At 38.7% G+C, this 18563-nt stretch overlaps 1 protein-coding gene and 1 long non-coding RNA gene across 7 annotated transcripts in view; one reads left to right on the top strand and one right to left on the bottom strand.

Moving 5' to 3' along the window:
- Wwp1 (WW domain containing E3 ubiquitin protein ligase 1) overlaps positions 1-18563 on the top strand; it is a 100709-nt gene that overhangs the window by 45250 nt on the left and 36896 nt on the right. For 3 of the 6 annotated variants that reach the window (NR_074090.1, NM_001355222.1, NM_177327.5), the window contains exons 6-9: positions 1496-1633; positions 1723-1789; positions 4008-4192; positions 13315-13639. Coding sequence is in view for 4 of the 6 variants with exons in the window: in NM_001355222.1 (NP_001342151.1) it covers positions 1496-1633; positions 1723-1789; positions 4008-4192; positions 13315-13639 (715 nt within the window). In the remaining 2 variants the exon portion in view is untranslated. Of the gene's footprint in view, positions 1-1495; positions 1634-1722; positions 1790-4007; positions 4193-6863; positions 7612-13314; positions 13640-18563 lie in introns of those variants that run through there. The other 3 variants (NR_074089.1, NM_001276292.1, XM_006537546.4) reach the window with 3 other exon arrangements.
- On the bottom strand, positions 7670-18336 carry LOC108168933. The gene is made up of 2 exons (XR_001784254.1): positions 17419-18336; positions 7670-12854 (listed from the first exon to the last, which is right to left on the bottom strand). It is a non-coding gene; the product is annotated as an uncharacterized LOC108168933 (long non-coding RNA).

Genomic DNA, 18563 nt, shown 5'->3' with positions numbered 1-18563 from the left:
AAAAAAAAAGAAAAGAAAAATACAGCAGTAGTTTCCTACATACCTTACCCTAGGCAGTCACTACATTTTTGTTCTATTTTGTTTGGAGGTAGGGTCTTACTCTGTAGTAACCAGACTGTCCTTTCAGATCCCCTTGAGAGCTAGAATTATTCTTGTCCTCCTCACCCAGATCTTCAACAAGTGGAGACTGTTTTTCTCATTTCTCTTAAGGCTAGAATCTGATCAAGGTGATGATAGAGTTGTTTTCTTCTGAGACTTCTTCCCTTGACTTGTAGATAGCCATCCTTTCCCCATGTCTTCAGATAGCTTCCCCTTTGCATATGTCTATGTCAGTAAATTGTACCGATAAGGGCAGCACTTGGGAGGCAAAGGCAGACAGATCGATCACTATGAATTCGAGGCCAGCTGTGGACAGAGTGAGTTCCAGGACAACCTGTGCTATATAGAGAGGCCTGTCTCTCAAAACAACAGTGAAAAATAAAATCGAATTGTTTCCACATTGGATAATAAAGTGATCACAGATGAGTTTTAAAGAGTATTGTTTTTCTAAATTATTAACTGACAAATTGTGTTTACAGAGTAAAAAGTCATTTTATGGTTTAGCTATAAAATGAAGTAATCAAAACAAGCTAATTAATCTGTTCAAGTACCCTGTTTTGTGCTATGTTATTACCTTCAGTAATTTCAAACTTTACATAATTACTATACCATAATGTATTTCAAGCATGAAAATCTCATATTTCTTTTGTATATTTGACATGCTATGCTCTTCACAAATTTCTCTCATGCATGAGTAAATTTAATGTAGATTCTGTGGCATGGGAGTTTATCCAAGGGACTTTGCATTTGAATCAGAATAGATTTAATAGGATTTGGCCTTCTGTAAGAACGAAACAATAAACAGTTGTCATGGTGTTTAGTGTTTATGGAGCACCAGCTGTGTCTGATGTGGTGCTTATGCCTCTGCACTGGGTTTGGAGTTCCTTTTATTTCCTTTTTGTTGTTCTTCTTCTTCCATTTTGTAATGAGAACTGAGGAAACTGAGACTTAATGAAGCTTGAATAACGTAGGTGTATATGCCTGGCAAGTGGCAGAGGTGGACTTAGAGGTAACTAAGGTACTTGACTTGCCTCACAATGAAATTGTGCCTCTTCTAAGGATCTTTGTGCTTCTGCTCAGGAGTAAGTGTACCCGGCTGTAGTGAACTTGCAACAGATAGGTAGTTAGTGTGAGCTTGTCCTTTGAAGGCTATGCTGTGCAGAAGCCATGAAGGATGATAGCAACAGTGTGAAGCTTAAGTAGAGTCACTCAGCTAAGCAGGAATAGAGTTATTCCTTTGTCATATATTCAGGATCTACAGATAGTAATACAAGAAATTACTTCTAAATGCTGCCGTCAAGTTCTGAAATACAGCAGTTCTTTAACTGAGGTCTCTCTCTAAAACATGTTTTTGTGCATGACAAATGTTTTTAAATTAGAATTTTCTTTTCTCTAGTAGAAAAAGTGAAAGAACAATTAAAACTTTCCTTGGAAAACAAGAATGGAATAGTGCAAACTGGGGAACTGACAGTTGTCCTTGATGGATTAGTGATTGAGCAAGAGCCTGTAACAAACCGCAGCTCCTCGCCACCCAGTAAGCTGTGCTGATGTGTTTTTAATTTAGATAAAGAAATTTGATGAGAAGTATGTAGAAACTGAGTTGCTTTCTTTCCTGATGTTTAGTAGAAATTCAGCAAAATGGAGATGCCTTACATGAGAATGGAGACCCTGCAACAAGGACAACTCCCAGGTAGAGTGCGTTATCTTATCATTTGGGAAATAAATACTATTAATACTTCCCAAGCATGAGGTTCGTGTTTTTAATTTACTTTATATTTTTGTTAGCTCCAAATTTATGACCCTTCTGCTTCAGTTTCTTGACTGATAGGACTGCATTACTGGGTGGCGGTGGGCGGGTGGTCACAGTGATTTGGAGTTTCCAGTGCAGTTGCGGATGACCCCTAAGTTCTGGTCCTCCTGCTCCTACCACACAAGTGCTGACGTTACAGGTACACATCACACCCAACTTACCAGCTTCCAGTCTTAATTTCAATTTAGTATTTACCATAAAATTTAAAAGTCTAGCCAGGGCTACATCAAAAAACCCTACATCAAAAAATATCAAAAAATATATTAATAAATACAAATTTAAAAGCTTATACATAAGGATGTTATTTGCTGAGTACTTGGGAAAGAAGCTTTAAAATAACAGCTTTATTAATATGTGGCACATAGTAAAATGACTGTTTTGCCATTTTCTGTAAACAGAAATGCTTGTCTTATGTAGCATAATGTTTCAAGTGTTCCCTTATGCTGTGGGATGTGCCAGTGCTTGCTTCCTTACAGAAAATGGCTTTGCACAGTCAGGATTTCCAACGTGCTGGTTCTTAAGTCTGTGGCGTGGGATGGAGCCCTTTCTGATTCATCATCCTCCTGTAGCTCACAAGCTAAATGCCCTACTGATTATGGCCACAGAATTTATCCTGCCATTCATATTTTGTGATGACTGAGAAAGGCTCTCTTAGACTTGACTGCTCAAGGGAACAGGGGAGGTCTGGTGGGGGAGAGCACCCTCTCTGAGGCAATGGGGAGGAGGAATGGGACGAGGAACTGCAAGAAGGGCAAAGGGGAAGGGGGTGTCAATGACGGAAATATAAATAAATAAAAGTTTTAAAAAGAGGCGTTCCTTTGAAGCATGTAAATGGGATGAGAATATATAATTCAAATATGCTGGAGTTAAAAGTCCAAAAATATAAAAATATATTCTTATAAAATTGACTTGGTATATCTGAACTATATAGGGCAAAGTATAACAGAATTAGTCTGTGCCATTGCTAATAATATATTCTTAATTACTTTTGGGTACTACTCATCAAAGCACTTGAACAAGGTAGATACTGTGGCCCATTTACAGTCGGAGACACTTGACAGGCTGAAACAAGAGACTAGCAAGCTTGGTGTGGTCTGGGTAGTTTTAGTGAGAGCCTCTCAAAACAAAAGCTGTGAAAAAGGGTCAAGACTATAACTCCTTGGTAGAGCATTTGCTTACTATGTGCATAGAAATGGGTCTGAGTCAGTACTGCCTTTTGGTTGGAGGCCTAGCTGTTAGTAGTTGAGACATTTCTCCAACCCACCCAGTACTGTTTTAAAAGAAGCTTTTGAAACTATGCTTTTCAAATTGCTTATTTGCCAATAAGTAAACAGTGTCTAGATTATAATTTACACTGAGAAAAATGAATGACCAAACAAGTGTAATAGTTTATAGATTAAAATGTATTACTGTGTGGAGTTTAAATGACTTGAAACCTAATCTGTGTTGAACATAGTTGCTTGTACCTGCAATGCCGACACTTGAGAAGCAGAGGCAAGAGAATGGCGTCAAGTTTGAGGCCGCCCAGAGTTACATGTCAAGTTCTGAGCTAGGCTGGCCAATCTAGGAAGACATGTCTTAAGACAAACGAATCCACCAAAACTATTATTGTTTTCCTATTGGGAACTTTCAATCAGCTTCTCACATTTAGACTTGTAGATCACTGTTTCTGAATGGCCAACGAGTGATTCACCCTTCAGAATTACTTGCAAATTTTGTTCAGATTTTACCTGTCTTCACTATTAAATATATTTCCAAGTTCAGAATTAGTTTGTGGACATTTCATATCACCTCATGAGCCTTTGAAGCTACTTTCAGAGCATTTAAAGTAGGCCAGTATTCTAATTTAAAATACACAATTGGAACAGTACTTGATGGCCTATACACACTCAGCATCCTTGCTTTGTCTGCCAGTGTGGACACTTATCATTGAGGGGAGTATAGTTTCGTGTAGCAACAGCAGGCTCTATCTCTGATCTCTGCTCTAGCACTCCACATGAATGTTAGAAAGTCAGTATTTTTTTTAAATGTAAACTCTGCTGATACTGTTTTAGTATATTTAACTCGTTGAAGTCAGACTTTTTTTTTCTTTTTCAAGGTTGCCTGTTGAAGGTACTATTGGAATTGATAATCATGTATCAACCAATACTGTTGTTCCCAACTCCTGCTGTTCACATGTAGTTAATGGAGAAAACACACCTTCATCCCCGTCTCAGGTTGCTGCCAGACCCAAAAATGCTCCAGCTCCAAAGCCAGTCACATCTGCGCCCACCAGTGACACGGGTAACCCTGACTCTTTGTCCCATTGTTTGAGTGAAAATTAAAGAGCTTTGTGTATTTATACCTCCATTTGCTTTATTATATTATGCTATCATTCTCAATCTTGTTTTATAGTATAAAGTATAAAATTGTAATACTTGAAGGTTTTCCTAAGTTTAAAATTTTCTGAATTAATTAAGAAAGTATGTGAAAAAACAGTTGAGAAATCACATTTTACTAAGAAAGTACTAATGTGATGTAAGATTCTTGGTTTTTAGGCCACATGATACTATTTAATTAGTGATAAAGTATATTTTTGAAAGAACTTGAGTGAATTCATTGATCTGTTAGTAAAAGTTAGAATGTAGAATCTCACGGTCATTTTGATTTGCATTTCCCTGATGACTAAAGATGTTGAACATTTCTTTAAGTGCTTCTCAGTCATTTGTGATTCCTGTTGAGAATTCTCTGTTTAGCTCTGTACCCCATTTTTAAGTGGGTTATTTGTTTTGTTTTGTTTTGTTTTGTGTTTTTGGAGTCTAACTTCCTGAATCTTTTATATGTTTTGGATGTCAGGCCCCTGTTAGATAATAGGGCTAGTGAAGATCTTTGCCCAATTTGTAGGCTGTTGTTTTGTCCTATTGACAGTCTTTTTGCCTTATAGAAGCTTTTCAGTTTCATGAGGTCCCATTCATCAATTCTTGATCTTAGAGCCTGATCCATTGGTGATCTGTTCAGGAAATTTTCTCCTGTACCAATGCATCCAAGGCTCTTTCCCACTTTCTCTTTTATTGGATTCAGTGTATCTGGTTTTATGCTGAGATCCTTGTTCCACTTGGACTAGAGCTTTGTGTGAGGTGATTATAGATCAGTTTGCAATCTTCTACACGAAGCGTGCCAGTTAGATCAGCACCATTTGTTGAAGATGCTTTCTTTTTTCCACTGTATGTTTTTTGTTTCTTTGTCAAAAATCAAGTGTCCATAGTTATGTGGGTTTATTTGTGGGTCTTCAATTCTAGTTCATTGATCAACCTGTCTGGTTTTTTATTAATGGTTTCTTTAACCTGTCTTCAACATATGAATTCTCCCTAGTAGCTAACATTTTACAAGTGTGTGCTGTGATTTGATATCGCTATCAGAAAGTTTTATATTTCCCCAAAGGGAGTATTACACTACTATGGAAGAATTGTCGTAGGAAGACTTTATAAGATTTTTTTTTCTGAAAATATACCATGATATGGACACCACAAAGTGCTCCTTACTTCCAAAAAGACAGATACAGCAGTGAACTTTGTTGCTTATCTTTCATTAGAAAAAGAATGATATGACATGATAAAAAGCCGAGAAAACCTATCTTATGATAAGAAAGAACTTCCTGAGCTCCTGAGCCTAAAAAGTTACTGACATTGGTGGCTTCTGGAGAGTCAGTTTTCTTTAAGGGGGCAGCCCCGCACCTAAGAGTATATGAGAAGCACAAATTGGGCTTAGTAGGTTATTTCTAAAAAGAGAAAAATTGATGACCTAGTGCAGCAGGGAGGGTGCTAGATCTGGGAAGCGTAGAGGGTACATGTGGTCAGCAAACACAGTTTAAGATTCTCGAGGAATTAGTATTTCTAAAAACTCATCCTATAGCTAGGCAAAAATAACACATTTGGAACAGTCAGCTTCCTTTGGGGCCAATCTAAAAGTTAGAAGTTGTAGTCTTACATATATGGTCTGAAGAAATAGATACTGAGAGATCAATATTATTTTATATCAAAACAGGAAAACCAAAGCAAAACAAAAATTTTTTTAAATTTTTGTGTTATTTCCTTATGAACTCTTTCAATAGTATATAAAAATAAAATAGCAAAATAAGAAGTCCAAACCTGTTCATTCACATATTACCAAACTGGTAACTTGTGAGTTTAAGTTTGTTTTATGTTGGCCGATGTTGGACTCAGGAGTTTGAACAAGTTACATCGTTTCTTGCAGTAATTAGATGTCAGTTCCTGTCCACTCAAGGAGTCGGATGACAAAAGTGGGCTTGGCAAGGCCAGTGCAGTGGACAGCATTTGCTCTTACGTTCGAGACATGTTAGCTGTGTGAGGAGGTTACTCAAAGTCTCCACTCCCTTTAGTTAGTGCATGGTTTAATTTTGGGCAAATTTAGATGTTTAAGAAACAGGAAAGAATTAACCTTTGTCAATTAACACTGTAGAATCTCTTGTGTATACTTTGTAGCTCGGTGACTATTTTATATACTCTCTCCATTAAAGATATGTTCATTTTTCACAGTCCTGCAATTTCAGCATGAAAATAAAACACACACATGAGGAATTAGAAATGATAATTCCATCACAAATAATAGCTCTGGCATTTGTGAAATTATAAAGCCAGGGCAGACTTAACAGTAGTTATGCAATAATGGCTACTGAATGCCATTTCCCAGCTCCTCTCAGTCATTCTTTGGTATGTGTACCGGTATTTTCCATTTGTGCTGAAGGAATTAAAGTATACAGCAGTCACAGGAATAACGTCCAGCTCTGTCTGTCAACTGTATACAACCTCCTATCCACATTTAGTCACATAGGGTGAATCAAAAGGATGGTGCTTATCTTTTATATTGGGAGAGGCCTCACAGTATTCTTCCAACCCTTTCACCTCCTGTGACTTTCTTACAAAATAGTGTGACTGTCCTCATTCCATTTACCTTAAGGGACTTCTAGAACCTTTTGTGTTGACAGCAACCACTTAGTTGATGTGTTCAATAGCGTATTCCGTACTTGTAGAATTAATTCATATCTTTCCAAGAAATGGGCGTTACCTGTTCCTTTAAGATGAAGATGCAAGTGGTATCCCTACCCCTTTTGAGGAGGTGGGTGCTGGGTATCATCACGGAGGCCTATAGATAGGAAGTGAACACGTTACCATTGAACTCATTGCTAGTAGCTCTTTTTTCGGTTTGGGACTCTTGACATGAGCTATTGTTACTGGACTTGTGATGATGAATGTGGAGCTCCATATGCTCGCCCATTCACCACCAGGTCTGCAAGCCGAGCTGATGCTTGTGATGCTACTGATGCTCTAGAACTGTGAGCCTGGTAAACCTCTTTCTCCAAGAAAAAAGGTTACTCAGCCTTGTACTTCAAAGCTTCTGAAATCACAAAAGATGTGTGATTTTGTGTGTGTGTGTGTGTGTGTGTGTGTGTGTGCGCGCGCGCGCGTATGTGTTGTAAGTTCATTTGTTAGCAATATTATAGGACTGACAGGAGACTATTTGTACTTTCCACCATGATTGGCTTCTAACCTGTTCAGATATTAGTGTGGTATATAATTCATATGCCATAAAGCTGTTCTAAATTCCAAACTATAAGTTCTGGAATACATTGTCTCCATGGGTTTCAGATAATGGCTGTGGGCCAATACTACGGAGTCCAGAGAAGTGATAAATTCTCACCAGAGGTAGTATTTCCATGAAGGTGATTTTCCCCCTCTTGAGTAAGAAGATTCATTTGAGAAGTTCAGTTGCCATAAATATTTATTATAAATTACATTGAGAAGATGAGACAGTGCAGAATAGACTGAAAAGCGTAGACAACCTGCTAACATGACAAAAGTATCAGAGTTAGCATCTCTCTATATAAAAGGGGGGGCGGTATTCTTAATTAATTACCTTATAACATTTGTAAAGGTTAAATGAGATAATAAATCAAAAAATATCTATCATAGTTCTTGGACAGTGGTATTTAAGAAAAATACTATACTTTTTTCTACTTTAATTCTCTTTATGAAGTGACTTTTTCTAATGAATAATTACTTTTTAATAACAGATAAGTGTGATATGGATCAGACAAATGGATTCTGTAGCTATGTTATACTTTTTTCACTTATTGAGATTTGTAAGTACTGGGAAAACTTGAGAGAAATGTATGGGAATTCCTGAGTACTGGCCTGTACCGGTGTTAAGCCCACATGAAACTATAGTAAGTTACTAGTCAGGAAACTGGCCTTGATACAAACTCAGAGCTTGCCACTGTAAGCAGTTTGGCCTACTTGCTTTGTGCTTGAGTGCATAATTTCTTCAGAAGTGTGGCTCATCCAACTACCACTATATCAGATACAGAGCTGGGTCATTCATACAGAGCGGCCTCACAGTCTTTATTTTTATAGCCATACCCACTCTAAAATGGCTCACCGGTAAGGAAATCACACAGGAAAATAAACATTTTTCATCTGTTGGTTTTTAAAAGTAGTAAAATGGTATCATGATTTATTTATGTTCAAAGAACAAAATATTCAAGACTGTATAACTTATGAAAAAAAGAGATATTTTAATTCTAGCACTCAGGAGGCAGAGGCAGGCTGCCCCAGTTAGTTCAAGGCCAGCCTTGTCTATGTAGTAAATTCTAGGCCAGCATGGCTATACATAGTAGGCATCCTGCCAAGGGGCTTTGGGGAGGAAGAAAGAAAAGAATGCTTAGAGAGAGATTTAGTTTATGACTTTAGTTCAGGACTTTGTAGTCTTGGGGTTCACAATCATCCAGTTCCTTCGGACCTGTGTTGAGGACCTCCTGCTGGATGTTAGCATGGGTGGGGCACATATCAAAGACAAAGGGCATGCAGTGGGACAAGATGTCACAACAACTGGGAGTAAGATTTCATGGTCTATAATCGCGCACTCTCTTAGGAACTGACGTGCTGTCCTGTGAGAACTACCTCAGTCCTTCCAAAGGCAGCAGTTTTTTCTTAAACACATCAGAATTTTATTGCTTGAAAAATGCAGCATATGAAATCACAAGAACATCAAAATTAAAAGTCACTAGGCTTCAAACATATAATACATCATCAAATGCAGTAAAATATTAATTAACCAGAAGTCTGCATCAGAAAGGAAAAGGTATGGAAAATTACCTAAATTGTTTACTTGAGACACATATATTTAAAACAAAATAAAAGAATGTTACAGTACAAATTAGAAAAGCCAAAAGTGACTAACTTATTTCTGTAGACTAAACTACCTGCCTTTGGTACTTAACCTTTTTGAAAAAAACAATTCCTCCTATTTTTTTCTAACACGTCATGGGCATATCGTTGAAATCCATTGAAATAACTTCAACATAAGACATTTGCTTTCAGTGCATAGAGTGTGGTAGTGTCTGTGAGAGGGTCCAGTGTATGTGCTGTAATGGCCTGTTACTTACATTTTGGAAACAGAAAGATGCCACCTTAGATAATATAAGTCATTAAGTTCCTGTGTCAGTTGCCAAACCATTTAAATCTCTGTATTCACCAAGTCCCAGAAGAGATTCTAGCTCCTATGATTTCAATTTGAGAGCTAAGACATGTTTATAAGTATTAGATTTCCTAATATTCATATTTTCCAGTTATAGAAGGGAAATTTATGTACATATTGTTATGCATTTATCAGATATTCTCCCATATAACAAAAAGGATAGTAATTTTGCTGAACGTTTTATATTGAAGTTACTTAAAGGCAGCAGTTCTAATGGCCTAAATACTTCTATCTAAAGAAAAAAATGTTCTATATATGTATTCAAACCATAACAAAGTCATAACATGTGGAATTCAAATATATTAGTATTTCTACCTTTTTTCTAATTTATTTGAAAGGATTGTTACCTGAAAATCTTAGTGGATAAATAAAGATAATGTTTATAAAGACAAATCAAACTGGAGGCAGGTATGACATGCCTGGAGACCTAGCTACTTGGATAAGGACAACTAGGAGGATTTCCTCAGTCTAGAACTTAAGGGTCTGAACTGAGCTGAGGTAGATACTATAAAATTCTCATATATGTGTTCCTCCTACTGTATTTAGAGCTTTCCAGTGGCATGGGGTACTTGTTACAGCCAGCAAACCATTATGAGTAAATTGTTGTGACCAAAATGTTCACACACACACACACACACACACACACACACACACATATATCAAACTAATTTAATAATGAAGAGTGACAATGAGTTGTCACATATATAACCAGAAACTATAGAACAGTATCACTTTGAAAGCAGTATCAGATAGAAACACTGTACAGAAATGTACAATTTAATTAAATTTCATTTCTTGTGGCATACTAGTTATGTGGGTTCTGAGAAGTGCATATTGTCATTTCAATGCTGTACTAGAGTCTCTTGAATTGTAAGCAATTAGGAATAAAGATTCAATTCACATTTTGTTCAGGCTTTCAGTGTGGTCATAAGTTTTGAACTCGTTTGGGTTGAGACGAGATCAGTAGAATGTATGATGGTTTGATAGAAAGCAGCCCAGTCATTTTCTGTCTTAGCTCTGCTGTGCATTTCTACCAAGAAGGAATGACAATTGTTCTTCATTGGTACAAGCATTTCTGTTTAAGCAGTTACGTTTTCTAACCTTTTCACCTAAAGGCATTTTTATCTATACCTAAGTAATTTTATTTCTATAAAACCTTAGTATTTACCATGTTGGTCCATGCCTATAATCCCAAACGCTTGGTGGGATTGCAATTCCCAGATCTGCCTGGAGTAAAGACAAGCAAGTCAACATCAAAAACAAACACTGTGAGGGTTTGTGTATCCTCAGACCAGGGAGTGGCACCATTTGGAGGTGTGGCCTTGTTGGAATAGGTGTGACCTGGTTGGAGTAGGTGTGACACTGTGAGTGTGGGCATAAGATCCTCACCCTAGTTGTCTGGAAGTCAGTCTTCCACTAGCAGCCTTTGGATGAAGACGTAGAACTCTCAGCTCTGCCTGTGCCGTGCCTGCCTGGATACTGCCATGCTCCCACCTTGATGATAATGATCTGAACCTCTGAACCTGTAAGCCAGCCCCAATTAAATGTTGTTTTTATAAGACTTGCCTTGGTCATGGTGTCTGTTCACAGCAGTAAAACCCTAACTAAGATAAACACCAACTCTTAATATTCTGCTTTCTGATAGAACTTCATTATGATGTTGGCTGAACTTAAGGTCCTTCATTCTGCCAATATGTATGTATGTATGTATGTATGTATATGTATATGTATATGTATATGTATATGTATATGTATATGTATATGTATATGTATATGTATATGTATATGTATTTGGTTTTTCGAGATAGGGTTTCTCTGTATAGCCCTGGCTGCCCTGGAACTCACTCTGTGGACCAGGCTGGTCTCGAACTCAGAAATCCACCTGCCTCTGCTTCCCGAGTGCTGGGATTAAAGGTGTGCACCACCACGCCCAGCTTTATAATTATATTTAATGTATTATTTCTCATTTCTGGTCATTTACTCTGTGTGTTCTAAGTAATCTCCTTTATATGTGTTTTACTTTTTTATTTTCAGTGTTTTTAATTTTCTAGCCTTAATTGCCAAAAATAATCAGCAATATTGAATTGTATTACTGATTATGACCATCCTTACTTTGTTCATTAGTATTTTATTGAATACTTCTTAGCTAATATGAAAAATAATCTTGTTGCTTTTATCCTTTGCGCAGTGACCATGATATACTTCCTAACATAATTTGCTACTATTGAACTCACTTTGATTATGCATCATGATGGGCTGTGGTTTGGGGATAATGTTTTGTGTGGGTTGGAAAGCTCTTTTTTTTTTTTTTCTAATGAAATATAACAGTTTAAATAATGCAAGGGTAATCTATAAAGCTTAAAAATGACTTTTTCCAAACCCTGTCTACTCCTTGTGTTTGAGGAAAATATTTCTTTCATTGCCTTTCCATTTCAACTCTGATTGTTTATTTAAAATTTCAGTAATTTGTTTAATTCAGTCTGACTCTGATTCAATTCTATGTATTTCTGGTCTTACTCATATAATTTTGGTATTCTTTACAAACCTTGCTGTGGTTTTTCATACTTTCCTAATCATAAAGTCATTGGGTAGTATGTTTAAAATTCAGATTTCCAGACAGTTCCTTATTAATTTCTTCAAAACAACAACAACAGCAGCAACAAAACAAGACAACAGTGAGTCACTGCAGGCCTCTTACGTTCAGGTTGCTCATCAGTGCAGTAGCCTCAGCCTGCAGCCACTCCGCTTGTTCTCAGCCTCCCTGCTAGCCAGTGGAAGAGGGTGCCAGCTACAAAACCCAACTGAGCAGATATTCATAATAAAGACATTTGCTCCGTGCACTCCCCGGACTTGGGTGATGCTAGACCCTGCAGCATATTTGGGTTTCCAGGGCCGTTTGTGAGCCCACTTGGAGGCTATGGCAACCGTGTGGGGGTGGGGGAGTGTAGGTCTACACAGTATGCCGATGGTGATTGACAATCCTGTGAACCCCACTCATGCCCCAGCTCCCCTACATAAACGTGATGACTGCCCCTTCTTTCAAAGCTTGTCACCCAAGCCACCAGTCTCAGAGAAAGTAAGGTTTCCCTTGCCATGGTCAACCGGGCACATAGATGGAGTGCAAGGATTATTTCAGGGACACTGCATGGCTCTAGAACATCTTAAGGGAGCAGGACAGAGGTGCTTCTTCCACCGTCCTGGGAAGTGTAGAAACTCTTGTTTCCTGCAGTAGCAAGCTCACATACTATCTATCCTGTCAACATAAGCCTCCCTTCTGTAGCACCACAAACACATCGCAGATCTCACAACGGCGCCGAGGCTCAGGAAGTCTCTTACACACATGGAGAATGGAAGCTCAGTTTGCTTGTGTGCTTGCAATCCCAGCAACTCAGGTGGCAAGGCAAGAGGATGTCTAGTTTAAGAAAAAAAAGTTTAAAATAGACTGTTGGGTTTTTTATTTTTAGTACCCTATGGTACTATCATAAGAATTAATGCAATTATGCATGACTGGACAAAATAATGAAAGAGTTTTTAGTTTGTTTTGCTTTGAGTTAGCTACCACTTATATATAAGATAGATTTAAAAGTGATATTTGGAGGAAAAATTTTTTCCTAATGTTGGTGTCTCTTTGCTGGAGTTAATGTTATTACTATATATACTTAAATTTTTATCATTTACCAGCTAAGTTTAAAATTTCTAAAATTTTTATTATATTCTCACTTTATTCCTAAAAATTGATTCCAAAGATATCTCTTGTTATTTTATGTTCTTCAGTATCTGGTACGTTATTCAGTTTGAATAGGCATTGAAGAAGTCTAGTAAATTGATTAGGTAATTGAGTCACAGGTCATTTTGATATTTTTCCCTTGTAGTTAATGGAGAATCATCATCTGTCCTAGCTGATAATACTTCAACCATGGGTACTTTACTACCATCTGAAGATACCACCTCGACTTCCAATTGCACTAGCACCACCACCCAAGAGCCTCCTGTACAAGAACCCCCAGCATCCTCAGAACACAGTGAATGTATTCCCTCTGCCAGTGCGGAAGTGGGACCAGAAGCTCGGAGCCTCATAGACCCTGACTCTGATTCTAGAAATAATTCTGTGTTTGACAAAGTAAGGCAGCCAGAAGGGTGTGTAGAACCTCTGCGGCCACAGTCTGGAAACACCAACACAGAAGCTTTGCCATCAGGGTATGTCAAGAAAATATTTTTAATGTTTGACTTCCATTTAAGTAGAAATTTTCTGATGAAGTATGACTATTGGATATTTATATGCAATGTTTCTTTTTTAAAAAAAATTAAGTTAGGGACTGGAGAAGTGGTTCAACAGTTAAAAGTACAAGATCTTGCAGAGGGCTCAAATTTCATTCCTGCATGCATGACACAAGGTTGGAAATTCACCTCTAGGATACTATGCCTCTGACCTCTGTGGGCATCTGCACTCATGTGGATATATACACACTCATACACTAACACATACATACACCTAATTAAAAATAATAAAAAATCATAAAATTTAACTCTATGTGGTAACATTCATACAATTTATTTGCTCCAGTGAAACTACTTTTTTGAGTTAAGAACAGTCACTTATCCGGTCAAAATACGTGTTGTTTGAGATGAACAAACCAGATGTGAATCTGTAAGACCTTTTGATTTTGTTTTCATTTTCTAAAGTAGTGAACATTACTCGTCATAACTCCAGTTCTCTAGCTCTTTGTGTGATCTGCGTCCCTGATTATGGGGCAGTGGGCTACACACAGACAGCCTGGTCTCCAGTCAAGTATAGGTTTTTAACCCTAGGGGGACCTGGTGGGTGGTGACACCCGGTGGATGTTCGATTATTTCTCCTGGACCCCTGGCTCCTGTCTGCTCCAGTATCAATAAGGCATTTCGGCTGGGGTTGATATTAACTGGGAATGCCTGAGCAGTTTGGGTTTTTAGTTTTATATCGGACTCCTGAGTAGCATGGTAGGCGGGGTTAATTTTTGCAAAAGAGTCTCAAATATTACAGAGTTGCTGGGTGGTAGATGGTTGGGGGTAAGAGACCATTGTGTTAGGCAGGGCTTCATCTGTGAGTTTTGGAGGTGTTTTGCTGTTACGGCTTGGAGAAGTAGAGGAGAGGTACCTCTCTCTGGTTGGATGGGGGAGGTGAAGGTGGTAGCTCCTTTGTTTTTTTGTTTGTTTGCTTGCTTTCTTTTACTTTTTTTATTAGATATTTTCTTCATTTACATTTCAAACGCTATCCAGAAAGTCCCCTCTACCCTCCCCCGCCCTGCTCCCCAACCCACCCACTCCCTATGGAGCCTTGCCTTTGAGTGGGAGAAGAAGGGGCCAGAGGAGCAGATGGTTTATTTAGTGTTTCCTCACCTGGTAGTAGCTAGCCATCCATTCCAGTACCAGTGAAGCAAGCGACAGTCTCCAATGGACTCTATTAAAAGCCTGGATTTTTTTAATCTTAGTTTTTTCCTAATCTCCTTTAAGTTTCTTTATGAATATTTTAATTCCCAATGCTTTTCTTTAAAGAATGATTCTTCATCTTTATTCAAATGTTGCTTACTCCTTACATGCTTTTTGTTACTTATGATGTCTATATTAATTATCCATTCATTTTGTCTACCTTCGAGACACAAGCTTAGACTTGATACCATGTATGTACAATATAGTTTGAAAGTGCACTGACAAAAATATGACACTTGTCTTAGTGTTACTATTCTATTGTGAACAGTCACCATGACCAGTGCCACTTATAAAATAAAGCATTCAACTGGGGGCTTCTTTACAGTTTCAGGGGGTTGATCTGTGGCCACCATAGGTGGGAGCATGGTAGTAGGCAGCCATTGTCCTGGAGCAATGGCTGAGAGCTCACATCTGATTCACAAGCAGTGGGCAGAAAAGGAACCTGAGCCTGATGTGAGCTTTTCAGACCTCAAAGCCCACCACCATGACACACCTTCTCCAACAAGGCCACACCTCTTAGTCATCCCTAAACAGTTCATATGTGAGCTTATGGGGGCCATTTGCATTTGGATCACCACAGCCCTGTTCAGTACAGCCTGCAGGAATTAGAATGCGGGCTTGTAGCCCTTGCAATTACCCTAGAGGGCTCTGATTTATCGTACATGTTGGATTGCTCATCACAGTTGCGCTCTGACATTTCTTGCCTTTGAAGCTGTTTTTCTCTCAGTGCTTTTTACTGGCTCGTCTGGATTCACCGCTGTAATTGTGGTTTCAGACCGTGGCCTGTCTGCATGTGCTTCCCTAGTAGATCTTATCGTTTTAGTTATTGTACCTTTATGTGTAGGGAAGAACTTGCTCTGAAATTGGTTTGCTGCCTTCTGCACAGTCCTCTTGTATTCCGTGCAGACACTACTTTCTACCTCTCCTTCAGAAGGCTTCACCTTTTGTCTCTAATCTTTGGAAGTTTACTCATCATGTTGCCCAAGTTGACCACAAACACAAGCCCTCCTGCCTTAGCTTCCCAAGATGAGGATACAGTCTATTAGTAATGTGGCCTGTGCCTCTCAGTCTGGAGAAGGAGAGACAGCAGAGAGAGAGGCATTACTGTTTTAGGGAAGAGAGAAAGAACAGCCAGAAGGTCTGACATTAATCACTGTGTTCCTAATGTAGGTCATCTTTCTTAAGCTAAACTGTTGAGAACATACAGCAGGGAAGACTACGTTTGAATGCTTTCTTTACAATTTTCTACATCTATGTACTGCATCGGGGCAAACTAGAAAAGTGCTAAGTAGTAAATCATTTCATATTTCTGGGCCTGGAGGCAAAATTAAGAATATTATTTAGTTACTGACTTAAAAAAGATAAAATGCCTATCATGCCTCACCACTTCTGCCTGGGGTAGAACACTGCATACTATGGGTATGTTGGATATCAGTTGCCTTCTTTTCCCCTTCCAGATGGTTCTTAGGTCAGAGAGCTCTTTAGCTGTAGGGGAACCTGGCTGGCTTCACTAACTGTGCAGAGCATCCTAGGTCCTACTGTGCCCTTTTGTCCTCCTTCTCCTGCCAGCTACTCCAAGGAGAGGCAACATGCTGAGCTGTCATTTTTGGGGTAAGATATTACCAGTGGGGCCTGAGAGTTGCCCAAAGGGAACTGCAGCTATTGACCAAAGTGGGTGTTCAGTAATGGAAAAGAAGGTACTAGGGGTAGGGTAATGAAGGATGCCTTGGCTTTGTCTACATCACTCACATTGATAGTCTGCTATCATGCCCCCTATACCCGTGATGAAGGACTGGGAGAGAAAGATGGCATGGTGGGTAAATACACATACATGTCTGCATAAGCGCACATACAAATAAACAAATAAATGTTTTAAAAAATGTTTTCTTAGGGGCAAAGGGGTTGGAGAAAATGTTCTGTGGTTATCAGCACTCGTGTTCTTCCAGGGGACCAAGTTTAGTTTCTCTCACCCATACCAGGGATCTCCCAACCACACACACAGAGATAGAACAGTATGCATTTAAATAAATAATAATAAAATCTTAAGAAAAATTGATAGGGTGGGGTTGACCAGACTGTTACATCAGTAGCATATGCAGGTTTACAGAACTGGCTGAGGAGAAGCTCAATAGAACTATTTCATTTCCTGGAAGTTTCCTTTCTGTTCTACCCTGTTGCTATCATCATCATCATCATCATCATCATCATCATCATCAATTTCTTTCCCTCACGGTGCTTAAATATAGTAGTACTATTTGGGGGCAAGAAAAGATCCAGAACTTATTCTTAATCTTTCTGGAGAAGTAACACAAATATAAGCACACGTGCCAAATTTCCCAAACCTATGCACAGGTCAACTACTTACCTCTACCTAAAGTAATAAAAAGCTAAGGCAGTAGAGAGTAAAGCATAGCTTACAGAAGTGTTCTCAAAATTAGGTGGTTTAAAACTACACATGCTCTCGTCAGATGTCTGGTGATAAGAGATCAGGAAATGGCAGGGTACTTCACCTTAGTGTCCCCATGGACTGTCACTGAAGCTGTTAGTGGGGCTGACTCATAAACGTGCAGACTTCATACCCCAGCAGGACTAGATTCAGGGCTGTTGGTGAGAAAGCGCAACAGACAGTGTCACCATGACATGCGCTGAAGATGATAAATCACTTTAAAGCTGGGCTTGTGGCACAGGCTTACTAGCCCCATTCTACTTGGACGGCTAAGGCACAAGGATTGGATGTTGTGACCTGCCTGGCCAATTTATATTCTATCTCAGAACAAGAATTTTAGAGGGGGTGGGGATATACATAGTTCAATAGTAGTGCGCTTGTGCTGCAAGGCTCTAGGTTAGATTCCAGTACTGTAAAGGGAAAAGAAAAACGAAAGTTAAGAAGCAAATCTCTAGTCTTCCTCCCAGGAGCTAGATCTTATACTCTGTGCTGGGGCCTCTTTTCTGGCAATACCAGGTGTGTGGAATGTTTTATTTCATGTCATGATGGATGAGAACTTTATGAGGCTAATGAAGTAAAGTTTCAAACATGCCTCCTGTCTTCTTCAGAGAAGTCCTATTCTGAGAACTAGGACTTTTTTATCTTTCTACCCAGAATACTATGTTTCTTAACAAAGCTACAATACAGTTTATATCGATCTTCAATTAATGCTATAACCCATTAGCCGTGTTATAGACTCCTACTCATTAAATATCTGAGGGAAACCTTGTAATGTGAAGAGAGATAGAACACTCAGTATAGAAGATGCTACATGCGGACTTCAGAGGTAGCTGCTACCAAGCCTAACAGCCTGCCGTCTCTGGGACTCATGTGCTGCTGGAGAGAGCAAACTCCCGCAGATTCTGTTCTGACTTCCATATGTACGCAGTGGCTTTCACATGTATGTGTGTGTGTGTGTGTGTGTGCGTGTGTGTGTGACACACACACACGCACACACACACACACACGCACACACACATACATAGACCGTAATGATAATAACAATAATAAATTTTAAAAATCAAAAAAGAAAACTTTGCCTAAAGAAAAGAGACTATTTTAATTTGCTAGAGGGTAGGAGTAGGTGTCACATGCATAGCCAACTACTAAGCAAAGAAGTGCTCAATAAATTTAAGGCCTGGAAAAGTAGTTCAATGGAAGCTTCAATTG

The sequence above is a fragment of the Mus musculus genome, chromosome 4, assembly GCF_000001635.26.
Source record: "Mus musculus strain C57BL/6J chromosome 4, GRCm38.p6 C57BL/6J".
NCBI classification, from domain to species: Eukaryota; Metazoa; Chordata; class Mammalia; order Rodentia; family Muridae; genus Mus; species Mus musculus.
The sequence above is the reverse complement of the archived record's forward strand: the minus strand, read 5'-3'. Positions and strand labels throughout refer to the sequence as shown.